The sequence below is a fragment of the Amblyomma maculatum genome, chromosome 11 (genome assembly GCF_055883805.1).
Source record: "Amblyomma maculatum isolate TAMU_Amacu chromosome 11, ASM5588380v1, whole genome shotgun sequence".
Lineage (NCBI taxonomy): Eukaryota > Metazoa > Arthropoda > Arachnida > Ixodida > Ixodidae > Amblyomma > Amblyomma maculatum.
The window spans coordinates 27,635,003-27,649,404 of record NC_139354.1 but is presented as its reverse complement, the minus strand read 5'-3'; the positions used below and the strand labels follow the sequence as shown (position 1 = coordinate 27,649,404).

Here is a 14,402-nt window from a genome sequence, read left to right as displayed (position 1 = left end):
ATCTGTGGTGTAGTGTGTCGTGCCTTGAAATTAACGATGGCGTTATAAGTGGTGTAGTATGTCGTACGTTGAAATAAATGTCGTCATAACAAGAGCTGACGTCATGGTGGTGTCACATCGGGTCACGACTGGTCATGACGTCACATGGCGATTCATGCATTGAGCACACAGGACGTGATGCTCAGATTAGTCACCAGTGGTGTAGTATGCCGTACCCTGAAATAAATGACGTCATAACCGGAACTGACGTCACGATGGCTTTACATATGGTCACGACTGGTCATGACGTCACAACGCGATTCATGCACTGAGCACACAGGGCGTGATGCAGATTAAAACACGATATCTTGGAAGCATAGTCAAACGATTCTGAAGTGATCTTGGGGCTAGACTCGACAAAGGCGTTCGACAACGTCAAGCACGAGGCTATACTCCAGGGCTTAATTAACATAGGTGTAGGCAAGAAAACCTACAATTACATAAAATACTTTCTGTCGGACAGGAGCGTCCTCATAAAGTTCCAAGACATCGAATCCCCCGCAGTGGAGTTAGGGAGCAAGGGCACGCCGCAATGCTCTGTTCTATCGCCTTTCCTCTTCAATGCGGCCATGAGAGAAAATTAAAGGTCTAAAACCAGAGGAACGGCGAGAGCATAGAAGAGCGCTTGCAGCAGGCAGCGGACACGGCAGTTGGCTACGACGCTAATAGGGGCCTCTCGTACTCACCGCGAAAATCGGAACCATTCGTCTACAATCCTAAATCACTTAAGAGAAACATAGACTCAAAATTCGATGTTAAAGTGGAAGGTAAAACCGTTCCTAAAGTAGAGCAAATCAGGATCCTGGGATTTTTTTATCCAGGAAAACGGACACAATGATGGCGTCATAAAAAAGCTAGACGACTACGCGTCGAAAGTTCGAGCTATCTTTAGAAGATCTCCCTTGGGGGCAGGCCTTAAAAAGAGAAGCCTACTCAAATTAGTACAGGCTTACGTCTTTAACCGAGTGTGCTACGCCACACCCTTCCTAAATCTTAGAGCGAATGAAAAGAGGACATTACACTCTGTCATCCGAAGATCTGTCAAGAGAGCCCTAGGACTCCCGATGTGCACCTCTACGGAGAAACTCGTCCACATGGCATGCATAATACCTGGGAAAAATACGCGAGGCAATTCGCATGTCTCAGCTATAGAGACTTAGCAGCACCATACAGGCAGAGCCATCTTGCAGATGGCAGACTTGCAGACTGAGGCTGCACCGTAAAAATAAACTCCCCTAAATGCAAGGACAAAATAGTGCAGTCACCACTCCCGAGGAATATGCATCCGGGGCATAATACCGAGAGGAGAAATAAGAGAGCCGAAGTGTTTACGAAACGCTTTGGAAAAATGGATCCCGAAGAGGTCGCCTATACATGAACGCGGCTATAGTTGGATACAGGTCAAGAAAAAAGCGGCAAACAGCCTTCAAAGGAGCCCCTCCAACACAGTGGCATCGCTCCAAATGTGTGACGTCGCGGCACACATGGGAAAAGAAAAAAGAAATAGAAAAAAATATTCTTCCGCGCGTCTCGCGAGTTTTAGAATAAAGGGACCCAACTGGTTAGGGGAGTAGGGTAATAGCGGAGCGGCAATGCGCACACGCGGAGGGCTGTGATGAATAGGCATAGCGTAATAGTGGCCGGTGCTAGACCGCATGTCCAGATTAATTACCGCACCCCTCACCTGTTCATCGCAGCCCTTCGCGCGGGCGCATTGTCGCCTTGCTATTACCCTATTCCCCTAACCAGATGGGTCCCCTTATTCTAAAGCTCCCTTATGGCAGCCAGCGGTGTCACCTCGCAGGGCTCTGTGGCGGAAAAGAGATGCAGTGAAGCGCAGAACAACGAAGCAATTTCTTGAAAACTCGTTTTACCTGTTTTACTCAGCATAATGAGCAAATGACTATAGTATCGATCCAATTGAGTAAAGCTATGTATTTTTGCTGGAACTCGCGAAGCATTTAGGAACTATTTGCCAGCACGGACTCACTCGAAGAAACCGCGTTCCAAGCGCTACTCGTAGGTGCAAGGCGGTCGGCGGTGACGTCATGGTATAGCTCGGCAGCAATGCCTTGTCAGATGGAAGGGAGGATGCACCTGGTACAGTCTTCCTGTGACGGTACAGACCTCAACCTGCGACCATCATCATCCTACGACAACCCCAGGCAAGGCCTCCCGCACCACAGGGGGGGGGGGGGGGGGGTATTTCGGGGAGCGGGCTTTTCCCAGCCAAGGGGCTCATGCAAGCTCAGCAGCTATTGGTTAGAGGGGGTCCTTTGATAGCTGGATGCCGCTTCTTTCAGGCGCTGCGGTTGCCTCAGTATAGTCAACGGACTATAGGAGCCGCCAAGTCGGCAGCCACTATTTGCAGCCCCAACTTAGAGATGGCCGAAGAAGTTACTATAGCGCTCGCTTACGTTGGAACGGAAGCAAAATTTGTAGTCAGTGATAGTAAAACTGCTATCTGGAATTTCATGAAAGGCAGAATCTCACTGAAATCTCACCTTATTTTTTCGGAAAATGTCATTACCGGTCACGAACAAGGCTTTGAGTACGACCCCTACACGAAGCGCCATAGTGCCGTATAGCACACATTAGAGCTACTTTGCCCCCGAAAGAAAGAATGAGCCAGTCGAAAGTGAAAACAATGTAAATGGACTTCTTTTTTCTTTTTTTTTTTTTTACAGCAGTTAAGGGTGTGGTTCACAAACAATTCGTACCGCAAAGACACGCAATCAACGATCTCTACTACATGGATGTGCTCGAGAGATTGAGAAAAAGTGTCCACATATAGTACGCAAGGAGACTGCCGATACCTGCGAGTTGCACCACGACAACTTTCCCAGCCACAATTATCTGCGTGTACGGGAATGCCCGGCCGAGCACAACTTAGCGACGCTGCCCCAGCCTCCCTATAGTCCTGACCTGGCTCCGACAGACTTCCGCTGGTTCCCAACAATCAAGAGTACCTTGAAAGAAGTTCATTCTGCAACATCGAAGCGGTTCAAACCGCCGTCACAAAGGGTCTAATCGAAGTTCCGGTCGACGCCTTCCAGCATGCGTATAGAGTGCATGGCAAAGTCGCTGGCGAAAATGTGTAGATGTCAAAGGGGACTACTTAAAATAACTATAAACGTTTGTAACCATGCCTTGAACAATGTTTTTTTCATACCCATTAAATTGCATTATTTTCCGGGCACACTCTGCACATACAAAGCCTGACCTCAACCTAGCCGTATGAACGCGTGTCTGCGTGGGCAAGGTGTAACGCGCCTGTAACGGTATCAATGGTCCCAGAGGGTTTTATTCCAATATCTCAAAGAAGCTGACCGAGCTTGTAGTTCCTGTCAAATCGGCCATATCATGTGGTCTCATGACATTGGTCGATAGCCTGTCGAGTAATGAGTGCCCATGTTATATCGCCTCCCAGCACCACCTGCGAGGGTCATGCGCGGGATTTTCCTGTCATAAGGAAGGATTTTCTAGGAAACGTGTGATTTTCTACCCTGTGCCCAAGTCCGTTTCATGAATGTCCACGCTTTCACTGCGGCGAGCAGCGTTGTCCAGCTGAAGTTCAGTGCGCGTAGCATCCCTATTCCCTACACTCGCATCGGTGGCTGAACGGGAGTCGTTGCGCAAGCGCTGACCTCGAAAGGGTTTAAACTCCATGTTTACGGACTTTCGTGGGAATACGAAACTGTAGGTTGGGCGCTTTCCTAATCTTCCCAAAACAGCGTCGCTGTTTACCCGGAAGAGAATCATTTGTGAAATAAATCTTTGTTAAAAGTTGGCGCTTTTTGTCTTCTTCCTCAACAAGTTTTTTTTTTTTACTTTTTTTTTTCACCACCATCAAAGAAATTCAGACAGCCCTAGAAGTTCGAGTGGCTGGCTTTGACGAGTCATCTGGCGCACACCCGCCTGACTCGCGCCAAAGACAAACCTATACGGTGCGGAAAGCAAGAATGCATGTTCGAACGGTCTCAGCTTGAAACCGTTTTACCTCTTCGTATGCCATTTTTTCCATGCACATGTTCTCCCCTTGGTTGTTCTCTTGCTTGAGCGGAAATCGATAATTAACAAATCCACAAGAAAAGAGGGATTGGACAAAGAAAAGGGTTTTATTGCGAAACGTATAATATATATTGAACAGCTTCAACTGCATACTCCGTTTGTGCAGTTCTGTAAAAGAACAAAACAGCAAAGGAATCATCAATGCAAGAATCGATGAATAAACAGTTAAGATCGAATGGCGTTCAAGAAAAGATACGTAGTGTATTTGTTTCAACTTCTCCTCAAGAGTCTTAGCTTGTAGTTGGCAAATAAGTAGAGGACAAGCAATTCAAAAGCCATCTGCAGCAAGTAAGTGTTCAAGAACAGCCTACTTGAATGAATACATTCGACCCGAGAGGTGCCCAATGCCTGTGTATATATTACTCCTCAGCTCATCGCAAGTTTTGCGGTCAAACGCCGACCTTTACCAAGTGGTATGGGTTTAACAAGGTAGCTATGTAAAGCCCCGTAAAGAAAACCAATGTGGGCGGATTGGGAGGTGGTTTTGTACAGATACGACCTGGCGCCCCAAAGAACCTTGGTTGCTAGAGCTCAGGCAATGTGTTCAACCAACGGAATCCGGGACTGAAGACCCGGCCAACTCCGACCCTAATCCTTAGACTGTTTTCATTTAATAAATGTCTACTAGTACTATACTACTACAGACTGTCCCGATAAATGTATTGGACTAGTGGACTCCGTATCTGTTGCTGTTGAGATCATGACCACGAAATCAAACAGCCTCCTTCGCCAATGGAAGCACTGCGAAAGGATATACTACACAACAATATTAGTACACAGTAAATATATATCGAATAAGTATGAATTTGATGCATCGATGTAGCGGACGTGTAGGACGTGTTCTTCGAGGCTACCACAGTTGGCCTTTACCAAGAAAAGATCGTCGCAGCGTGGTTCCAGCACATATCATTATCAGACATTAAGACGATGTAGCTGAGTGAGATGTGAATAGTTTATGGTTAGGTAATGATTTACGGGCTTTGTCAGTGTCAAAGCACCCCAGGCTATCAGGAACGCCGGAGGGTTCTGAATTATATCTGTCCACATGGCGTTTTTAACGGTTTGCATACCGTGAGAAAGACGTGTCTTTTTTCACGTTGTTCTGTTGCTATTTTTGGCCGAAAACAATCTGTCATAGAGCACAGTACATCAAAATAAATTCGCTCTTATCTGAATATTCTGAACTAATTCATACAAAGAGTGTGCCGTCTTTTAATCGCGACACAATGCAGTACTGCTTCGTAACATTCAATATATCCCCAGATTCTGCCACGGCAGACATTAGGGTTATTGCTATTTATTGTAAAAAACGCACCCAATTGGTTTTTTATGGCAGTGTTAATTCTTCATTAGTCGTTGTGAGCGCAGAACAGGCTTCAGAAGCAAGGTTTTCTTACGTATCAGAAGCTTCGACCATTTCTATCATGTTCCTAAATGTATCTTACAATATTCCGCAGTTAACTGCCGCACATTTATATACAAACGCGGAGCCCGCTGTTTTGTTAGGGCCATCTTATATATCCCCCCCCCCCCCCCCCCCCCCCCCCCCCCCCAGTGCAAGCTAAAAAAAACTACACAAAATCAACTTTTTGCTACGAATCGGAAGCTTATGTCATTCCCATCTATATGTGCACAGCAGTGGTTTACAAAATCCCATAGTTGCCGTATAATCAACAGTGACGTCTGAGAAAGCTTGACTGGGATAATATGTACTTTAAGTAAAAATATTAAGCTCTAATGTCATAGTTTACCTACAAAATTCAGAATTTGAGTAAATTTGGCAAGTGTGCATGACCACATGTTTACAAGGCGAAAAAAATAAGGATATATATATATATATATATATATATATATATATATATATATATATAGGTGTACGCTTCATTTAAAGAAACATTTTATTGGACTCAACGTTTCGACGGGAACAGCGCTGACTATCAACTGCATGATTTATTGAAAGAACGCGAATATATACAAAAATGCTCTGACAACCAAGTGCGCATGTTCGCAGATAAAACATTTCACTTTAACCAGTTTCGTCAAGATATGAGAATTCTCGGGGATGAATGATAACAGATGGGGTGCTTACGCATGTGTCAGAATTCTTGTGAATGAGATAGGCCTCTTTTAATTCTCGTGTTAGTTTCTCTCTGTGTTTGTACAACACTGTAGTTTCTTTGAACAGAAGCTGGCCTGTGTGTGTGTGTGTGTGTGTGTGTGTGTGTGTGTGTGTGTGTGTGTGTGTGTGTGTGTGTGTGTGTGTGTGTGTGTGTGTGTGTGTGTGTGTGTGTGTGTGTGTGTGTGTGTGTGTGTGTGTGTGTGTGTGTGTGCCTGTGCGTGTGTGTGTACGTGTGTGTGTGTGTGTGTGTGTGTGTGTGTGTGCGCGTGCGTGCGTGCGTGCGTGCACTTTGCTTGTATTTCATAAACCTCTTAAGATGTTATATGTTATATGTGGTTTTATAGCACATAAGCAACAGTGGCTATCATGCGCCAAACACAAGGTTAGATGATCTGTCAGATGTTTAGGGTTATGATACTTATATTTGATTTAAAACATTGGCTTTCTTCAGAAATGTACAAACAATAGAAAAATTGACGAGTGCTTGTTTCTCCTAAAAGTAATGCAGGGTGAAATGGAATATGTTCCTTGTAAAATACAGTAAAATATTTTTTCCTGTATTCTTCAAGTTGTGAGCATGAGATTAAAATATGATTAACTGTAAGCTCCTGTGCACACATTTCACACACAGGTTCTTCGTTAGTCGGAAGTTATGGGTGATGTGTGGGTGACCTCTTAAAGGTATCGCTAATTTTACAGGAAATGCATCAAGTTGCAAAAAGCTTTGAGATTACTGCGGCACCCGCATATGGGGGAATGCGTAAATATTCTTTGTGGAAGAAAGAAGAGACACGGAAAAAGAAAAGAGGCTTCCGGTGTGTAGCGTCACACTATGACGTAACACTCCTTGAAGGTTTGGTACCACGTGACTTCTCTTGGACGTCGGCACTACCCCCTTGGATATTTCGACATCTGATTGAGTTAATTGGCTCTAGTTATTGCACTGATTACTCCACATGCACCAAATTTTTCCCAGGCGAGATTTTTTCATCCTCTATCTAGAGCGACCATTCGTTTTCTTATCACTCGTTTCGTTCGAACCACGTTCGAATGTAATCCTGCCGACAATCTTCTGGTGACACGACCTTGAAAACATGCTCCCTTAATGCTTACGCATTAAAAAATTATCTGCTACCTCATAGAGCAGGTTTCTTGGAGGTGTTTCAAAATATTTTTAAAATATATTAATTAAAGAACGCTGGAATGTGCAAACACGTCTATTACCGTCAATTTTGACATTTGAATTCACGTTACCCTTATGCAGGCACGCTCACAACAGGCATGAAAGCGCAGGTTCTGCACAAAACGCCGGTGAACTCTGATGCGCTCAACGGGAGGCTGACTGTGTTCGATACAACGCTCGGTCGCCCGCAATCAAAGCTTTCGCTCCACGTTCTGTTTAGCAGCGTTGAAGCCCTCTGATTGTTTTGTAATGGCGTGAGGTGTAGTCCAGAGGGAGGGAAAAGTTGTCTGGAGTGGTTTGGCGAGAAGACGAAATAAAACTTGGGTCGCGTCTAGATCGAGGTTGTCGTTTTGTTCGCAGTTCTACTTAATTTTGTATGGACGAAAACTAGAAGGTAATTTAAAAGTAATTGCATTACTCAGAAGAAGAAATTGTAAGGCAGTGTCACTAAAGCTCAGGGGCTTTTAGTGTCACGACTTTTTTATGAGAAGTAATTATTAACGTAATTTAATTACATTTTCGAAATTTTCACCAAAGTAATTAGAGATGTAATTTAATTCCTCTTTAAAAAAGTAAGTTTGCCATGCATGATCTGTAGGGACAGCGGGACCAATCTTGGCCACTTATTGTATGCAAATTGCGAAAATCAGTGCTGCGAACATCGCTATTAGACCAGGTGACTAAAAACTTAGTACAGCATTAGCGGGCAGAAAGCAATGCTGCCTGGTGGATACCATTTGATGTTTTAAGCCACTTTGGTATGCATTTTGAAAAGATTTAGCGCAGTATTGACACCACCGCGAGGCTCACTGCTACTTCTTGCTTTCAAAAAAATTATTCGGACGGGCAAGAAAACGCAAAACCTACACGTATCTTGCAAGAGGGTTCCCATAATAAGAGTTTTGCATGCCAAGAAAAGGTGTGCATTGTGTTCTTGTCGCTGAATAAAATTCAGCGCTTTATATCACAATTGCAAATTATTTCAAAAATGAATGATGAATTTAAGTGAAATAGAGTTTGACTTCTTGGTCATGTATATAACTGACAGCGTAACAAGTCGGAAAGTTAATTGGCAGCATTGAAAAGTGCGCAACATGTGTGGAACACCTGGGACACATGCTTAATGGACACGGTACTGAAAGAGTAAAGGTGCATTGATGTTTTTTGCAGTGCCTCCTTCATTTGAATTGCTGTATTTGAGCATTTTGACTTTTTGTACCTATGTTTAGACCATGAACGATTGTTATCTTTATGTGTTACCTCCCCCCCCCCCCCTTATGTAATACCCCACCCGGGGCCTTTAAGGGTATAATAAATGATGATGATGATGATGATGATGATGATGTAACACAGTTCACACACGCGTTGCGTTTAGCCTCCGACAAAATGGGGGCTCCGTGGCCGAGGTCGTTATCTGCGTAGTCGAGCGCCAGTGATGTCAGATAGTGTACTTCTAATCAAGCGTGAAGCTGTCTTCGAAAAGTGAATATTATTTGCCCTGAAAGGAATTCAACTTAGAACTGTCCAATTCAGAAGAAAACTTACCTGTTCCATACTTTTTAGCTTGCAAATACAGGTTTCTCTATAAGCATAAGATTTTAAGCACGTCACTTAAGCGTGGTTACTAGTTTAAACAGAAGCTATCCCATGCAAGAAAGAAGGTATGTAAAATATAAAGCAAAATACAAACGAGGGTTCCGGGAAAGCTTCAAAGCGCCACCCATATATAGTTTCGGCAAGATGACTTATGTTGCTCAGACGAAGGCGAGTCCACACGTCGAAAGGTTGGCATTGCACACTGAAACTTCTTCGCAACTCTTGTTCATTTTGATTTGCTCTCTACAAAACAACTTCAGTTAGACTGCCACTGGCCTTAGTTGTTCAGAACGCTGCTTGCCCTCAATGCCTTACCTTGCCGTGGCCGCAAGACATGCCGTCTAAAGCATCGTATTTTTTGAAGTGAGTAAATCCTTTGTTTTTGGTTTCGTATCGACATACTATCTTGCAGCTCGTGTCGGCTGTCGTCTGCAAGAAGAAAATGAATGTATATGCGCACGTATTAAAATGTGGCTAAATTTCATTTGCAGCTGCCATAGCTGAAATGTTTGAAAGTGAAATTAAATCCCACCGCTGTACTAGAAGCCACTTCCAGGTTTGGCTGCTGCTTCGCGCAATAATCGCGTATCGTCAACCGATGTCCCGGTAAGGTGTTAAGGTTTGGGATAACTTGTGTAACGTTGAACGTCTCTTCCAGACAGCTGGCAGACACCGCACTGCAACAGATTAGAAAGATTATTGCAAAAAGCCGCGAAAAGCTCGCCATTTAATGCCATTCGTTGTATTGAACATTCGATTAGCTCTCGTCAGTACATGGCAGTGGTGGCGAAAAATCGCTGCCTTGCGCACCGGTGGCGAAACTGAAAAGCCTGTGAAGACACTCCAACCACTCATTTTTTTTTTGTCTTTTTTTTTTTTTTTTTGACTGGGTGGTAGACTAACGCGTAATATCTGGCAGATGGTTTTCTGAAGTTGGCTCTTTAATTTTTTTCCTAATCTGGGATTCGGCGATCCGCCGGTACGAAGGGGAAGGGCGTATTGACATCAACATTAGTCCACGGTAGAAAATTTATTTTCGTAAGGACCACACCTCTTTATTATGACCCCAAAGCTCTGGTAAGAAGCGCCAGTTACAAGCGGAAGTCACATATCAAAATACAAAGTAAAGATGCCTCTCACATCACTGTCTTCTCACCTAGTATCGCTAACGTACCCCTGCCATCTTTGTATATTTTGTTTGTATTGCGGCATCATGTCTTTGATATAAAGAAGTATTCTTTGGAAAGGAACGCAGGACTGCCGAAGAAGCCCAACGATCGAGGTCGAATAGTGGAGTACATAGATCTAGTCTATATCCGACGACGCGGACATTAGGGTGCAAGACACGTCACTGATGTTATTGCCGGATAAAATTCAGAGTACAGTCCGCGATTAGTGTTCCGCGTGCACACACACACACACACACACACACACACACACACACACACACACACACACACACACACACACACACACACACACACACACACACACACACACACACACACACACACACACACACACACACACACACACACACACACACACACACATATATATATATATATATATATTCAGTCAACAGTATCTCTTGCTGGGCTAGTTGGTCTGACATTGTGTTTAACCAAAAGAAAAAACAGCGCTAAATAATAAACAGAACACACAGAAAGACGAACGGGACAGGCGCCTGTCCCGGCCGTTCGCCTTTCTGTGTGTTCTGTCTATTTAGCGCTGTTTTTTCCTTTGGTTAAACACAATAATATATATATATATATATATATATATATATATATATATATATATATATATATATATATATATATATATATATATATATATATATATATATATATATATATATAGATCAATTAAGGGGAAATGAGGGTGCTCGTTATAATACATGAAGGAAAGAAGCCAACAGTCGGCGAGGCCAAGGAAAGCGTTGGGGATGGTACTTTTATGTCTTTTTTTTTATGTTTGCTCAGATAATCACAGAAATGAGTAATGTAATCTGTGTAGGGGAAAGATAATTAAACACAAAGTAGAAGAAAAAACAACGTGCCGATGGTGGGAACCGAACCCACGACCTCCGAATATCGCGTCCGGTGCTCTACCAACTGAGCTGCATCGGCCGCTGTCCCCCCTGCTACTTGCTTGGGTATTTATGTTGTCTGTATACGAACCTTGAGAGTGTTCACCAGCGCCACCCTCAGCTATAGCGGCAGACGTAGAACGTCCTTTGTTACCGCCAGCGTCACGTAGAACGTAATCAAGAGCGAGGGCGAAAGCTGTGCTAGAACCCTCTTACGCTACCTATGGCTTCAAGACTGCCAGGACCGGGATCCCCGTAAGCTACAAGCAGATCAATTAAGGGGAAATGAGGGTGCTCGTTATAATACATGAAGGAAAGAAGCCAACAGCGGCCGATGTAGCTCAGTTGGTAGAGCACCGGACGCGATATTCGGAGGTCGTGGGTTCGGTTCCCACCATCGGCACGTTGTTTTTTCTTCTACTTTGTGTTTAATTATCTTTCCCCTACACAGATTACATTACTCATTTCTGTGATTATCTGAGCAAATATAAAAAAAAGACATAAAAGTACCACCCCCAACGCTTTCCTTGGCCTCGCCGACTGTTGGCTTCTTTCCTTCATATATATATATATATATATATATATATATATATATATATATATATATATATATATATATATATATATATATATATATGACAGACAGTGATTTTTCATTTGACATTTCTGCACGGCATCATTCCCTCATTGCCGCAGCTGATACTGTATTGCCTCCACAGTGCGAAACACTTATTACCGTTGTTTCTGAACACATCAGCAGTGACGGGGATGTACTCATCGCACCATCTCATCGTCACCTTGCACGTGGAATCGCCTTCCCATCAAGTCTTGTACGATTCCGCAGCAGCTCAGCGATAGTAGCTGCCACGAACACTTCCCGTGAATCCCTCGTGCTGACTAAAGGAACTTCCCTGCCATGCATAGTGGATGCTCACCCTATATCCATGATGGTGCTCACTGCCCCGCTACTTCCACAACGTGATTCATCGCAAGTCTCTCTTTCCATGCTCTCGAAGACAATCAATCCGAACCTCATGCCGCACCAACGTCAAGAATTGCTGCAATTGCTTCAAGCCCACCAAGCCATTTTTGATGCCACTTCCCCACCACTGGGACGGACTAATGTTGCACATCACCGCATCCTTACCGAAGGTAATTCAATTGTACGCCGACGACCTTATCGGGTTTCTCTCTCGGTACGAAAAGTAATTGAAGAAAATGTCAGTGACATGCTCCGTCGCGATATTATTCGTCCATCAACAAGCCCATGGTCCTCCCCAAGAGTATATTAGTTAAAAAAAAAAAAAAGGACGGATCGGTACAATTTTGTGTTGATTATCGTGCACTCAACAAAATTACCCACAAAGACGTCTGCCCGATGCCGCGTATTGATGACGCCCTTGACTCTCTCCAAGGTGCCAAATATTTCTCGACCTTGGACCTCCGCTCAGGTTACTGGCAAATACCTATGCACAAGGACGACAAAAAAAAAAAAAAAAACCGCTTTCGCAACTCCCGACGGACTTTATGAGTTTAATGTTATGCCCTTTGGCCTTTGTAACGCACCCGCAACATTTGAAAGAATGATCGATACTGTACTTCGTGGCCTCAAATGGAGAACCTGTTTATGTTACTTGGATGACATTGTCATCTTTTCGTCAACTTTTACCGACCATCTAACGCACCTGAATGAAGTCCTTACGTGTCTTGCTTCAGCGGGCCTTCAGCTCAATACCAAGAAGTGCCACTTTGCAGAGAAGGAAATTAAAATATTGGGACATCTGGTTAGCCATGACGGCATTCGCCCAGACCCTGAAAAAATAATCGCGGTCTTGAACTTTCCTCGTCCGCAACGGACTAAAGATTTGCGCAGTTTCCTCGGCCTGGCGTCCTATTTCCGGCGATTTATAAGACATTTTGAAACTATTGCTGCGCCACTTCATGAACTACTTAAAGCGCGCAGCCCTTTCGTGTGGACTGAACAGTGCAACACTGCTTTTAACGACCTAAAGCACGCCCTCACATCAGATCCAGTTCTTGGCCACTTCAGCGACAGCGCTACTACCATCCTGCACACTGATGCCAGTGGTCACGGTCTTGGCGCTGTACTTCTGCAGCGCGATGCAACTTCACGTGAGAAAGTGATTGCCTTCGCCAGTCGGACCATTACTCCAGCTGAGAAAAACTACACCATTACCGGGCAGGAATGTCTCGCCGTTGTCTGGGCTGTTCAAAAGCTTCGCCCTTACCTATATGGTCGGCATTTCACAGTTGCGACTGATCAACATGCTCTTTGCTGGTTATCTTCACTGAAAAATTTGACAGGCAGCCTTGGCCGTTAGATTCTACGCCTGCAAGAATACCATTTCGACGTCGTTTATAAATCGGGTCGGCAACACCAAGACGCCGACGCTCTTTCTGGCTGCCCGGTTTCGGAATCAGCCTGCTGTTTTTCTTCACAATGCATTTCCACCTCTGACCATAGCCGATCATCGCTTCCACCGACGCATATCACTGCAGTTTCTTTTGACGACTCTGAGAACAAGCACGCTCTCCGCTCACAGCAATTAGCTGATGCCTACTGTCGGCCCATCATCGACCGCCTCATCGGGGCTTCGAGCCCACCCAATGCTAGGCTTCGCCGACAGCTTCGCAATTTCAAGCTTGAAGATGGCATACTACGCCGCTACGTGTATTATTCTGATGGAACTCGCTGGCTCACAGTCGTACCGCGTGTGCTTCGCCCGCGTATACTAGCGGCTTTCCACGATGACGCTACTGCAGGTCACCTTGGTTTTAACAAAACATACGACCGCGTGAAAAGACGATTCTTTTGGCCTGGCCTGTCTACCACCGTAGTTAAGTACGTTGCTTCCTGCCACCTGTGCCAACGTCGCAAGCGGCCGACTTCTTCCCCCGCTGGTCTCCTACAGCCCCTTCCCTGTCCCGCCACACCATTCGACGTAGTCGGCATCGACTTATATGGTCCCCTACCTCTCTCCAATGGGGGTAACCATTGGATTATAACAGCTGTCGACCACCTTACACACTATGCTGAGACGGCCCCTGTACCGACTGGTTCCGCTGAAGAGGTAGCTATTTTCTTTTTGCGGTCAATTGTATTGCGTCATGGCGCTCCTCGCGTGCTTCTAAGTGACCGCGGGACGGCCTTCTTATCGACAGTCGTATCCGAAGTTCTTCGTGCGTCATCCGCCCTCCATAAGACAACCTCAAGCTACCATCCCCAGACTAACGGTCTGACTGAACGATTTCACCGCACCCTATCGGATATAATATCCATG

The 14,402-nt window shown here is 44.7% G+C and overlaps 1 protein-coding gene and 1 non-coding gene across 2 annotated transcripts in view; one reads left to right on the top strand and one right to left on the bottom strand.

Annotated features, from left to right (window-relative positions):
• Positions 1-4,135: 4,135 nt before the first annotated feature.
• LOC146173237 (venom metalloproteinase BumaMPs1-like) overlaps positions 4,136-14,402 on the bottom strand; it is a 34,823-nt gene continuing 24,556 nt past the window's right edge. Inside the window, exons 11-13 of the mRNA XM_084583309.1 lie at positions 9,541-9,685; positions 9,324-9,437; positions 4,136-4,218 (exon numbers count right to left, since the gene is read on the bottom strand). Of these exons, the coding sequence (XP_084439435.1) occupies positions 4,192-4,218; positions 9,324-9,437; positions 9,541-9,685 (286 nt within the window). The 3' untranslated portion in view covers positions 4,136-4,191. The remainder of the gene's footprint in view (positions 4,219-9,323; positions 9,438-9,540; positions 9,686-14,402) is intronic.
• On the top strand, positions 11,431-11,503 carry TRNAS-CGA (transfer RNA serine (anticodon CGA)). The gene has a single exon. It is a non-coding gene; the product is annotated as a tRNA-Ser (tRNA).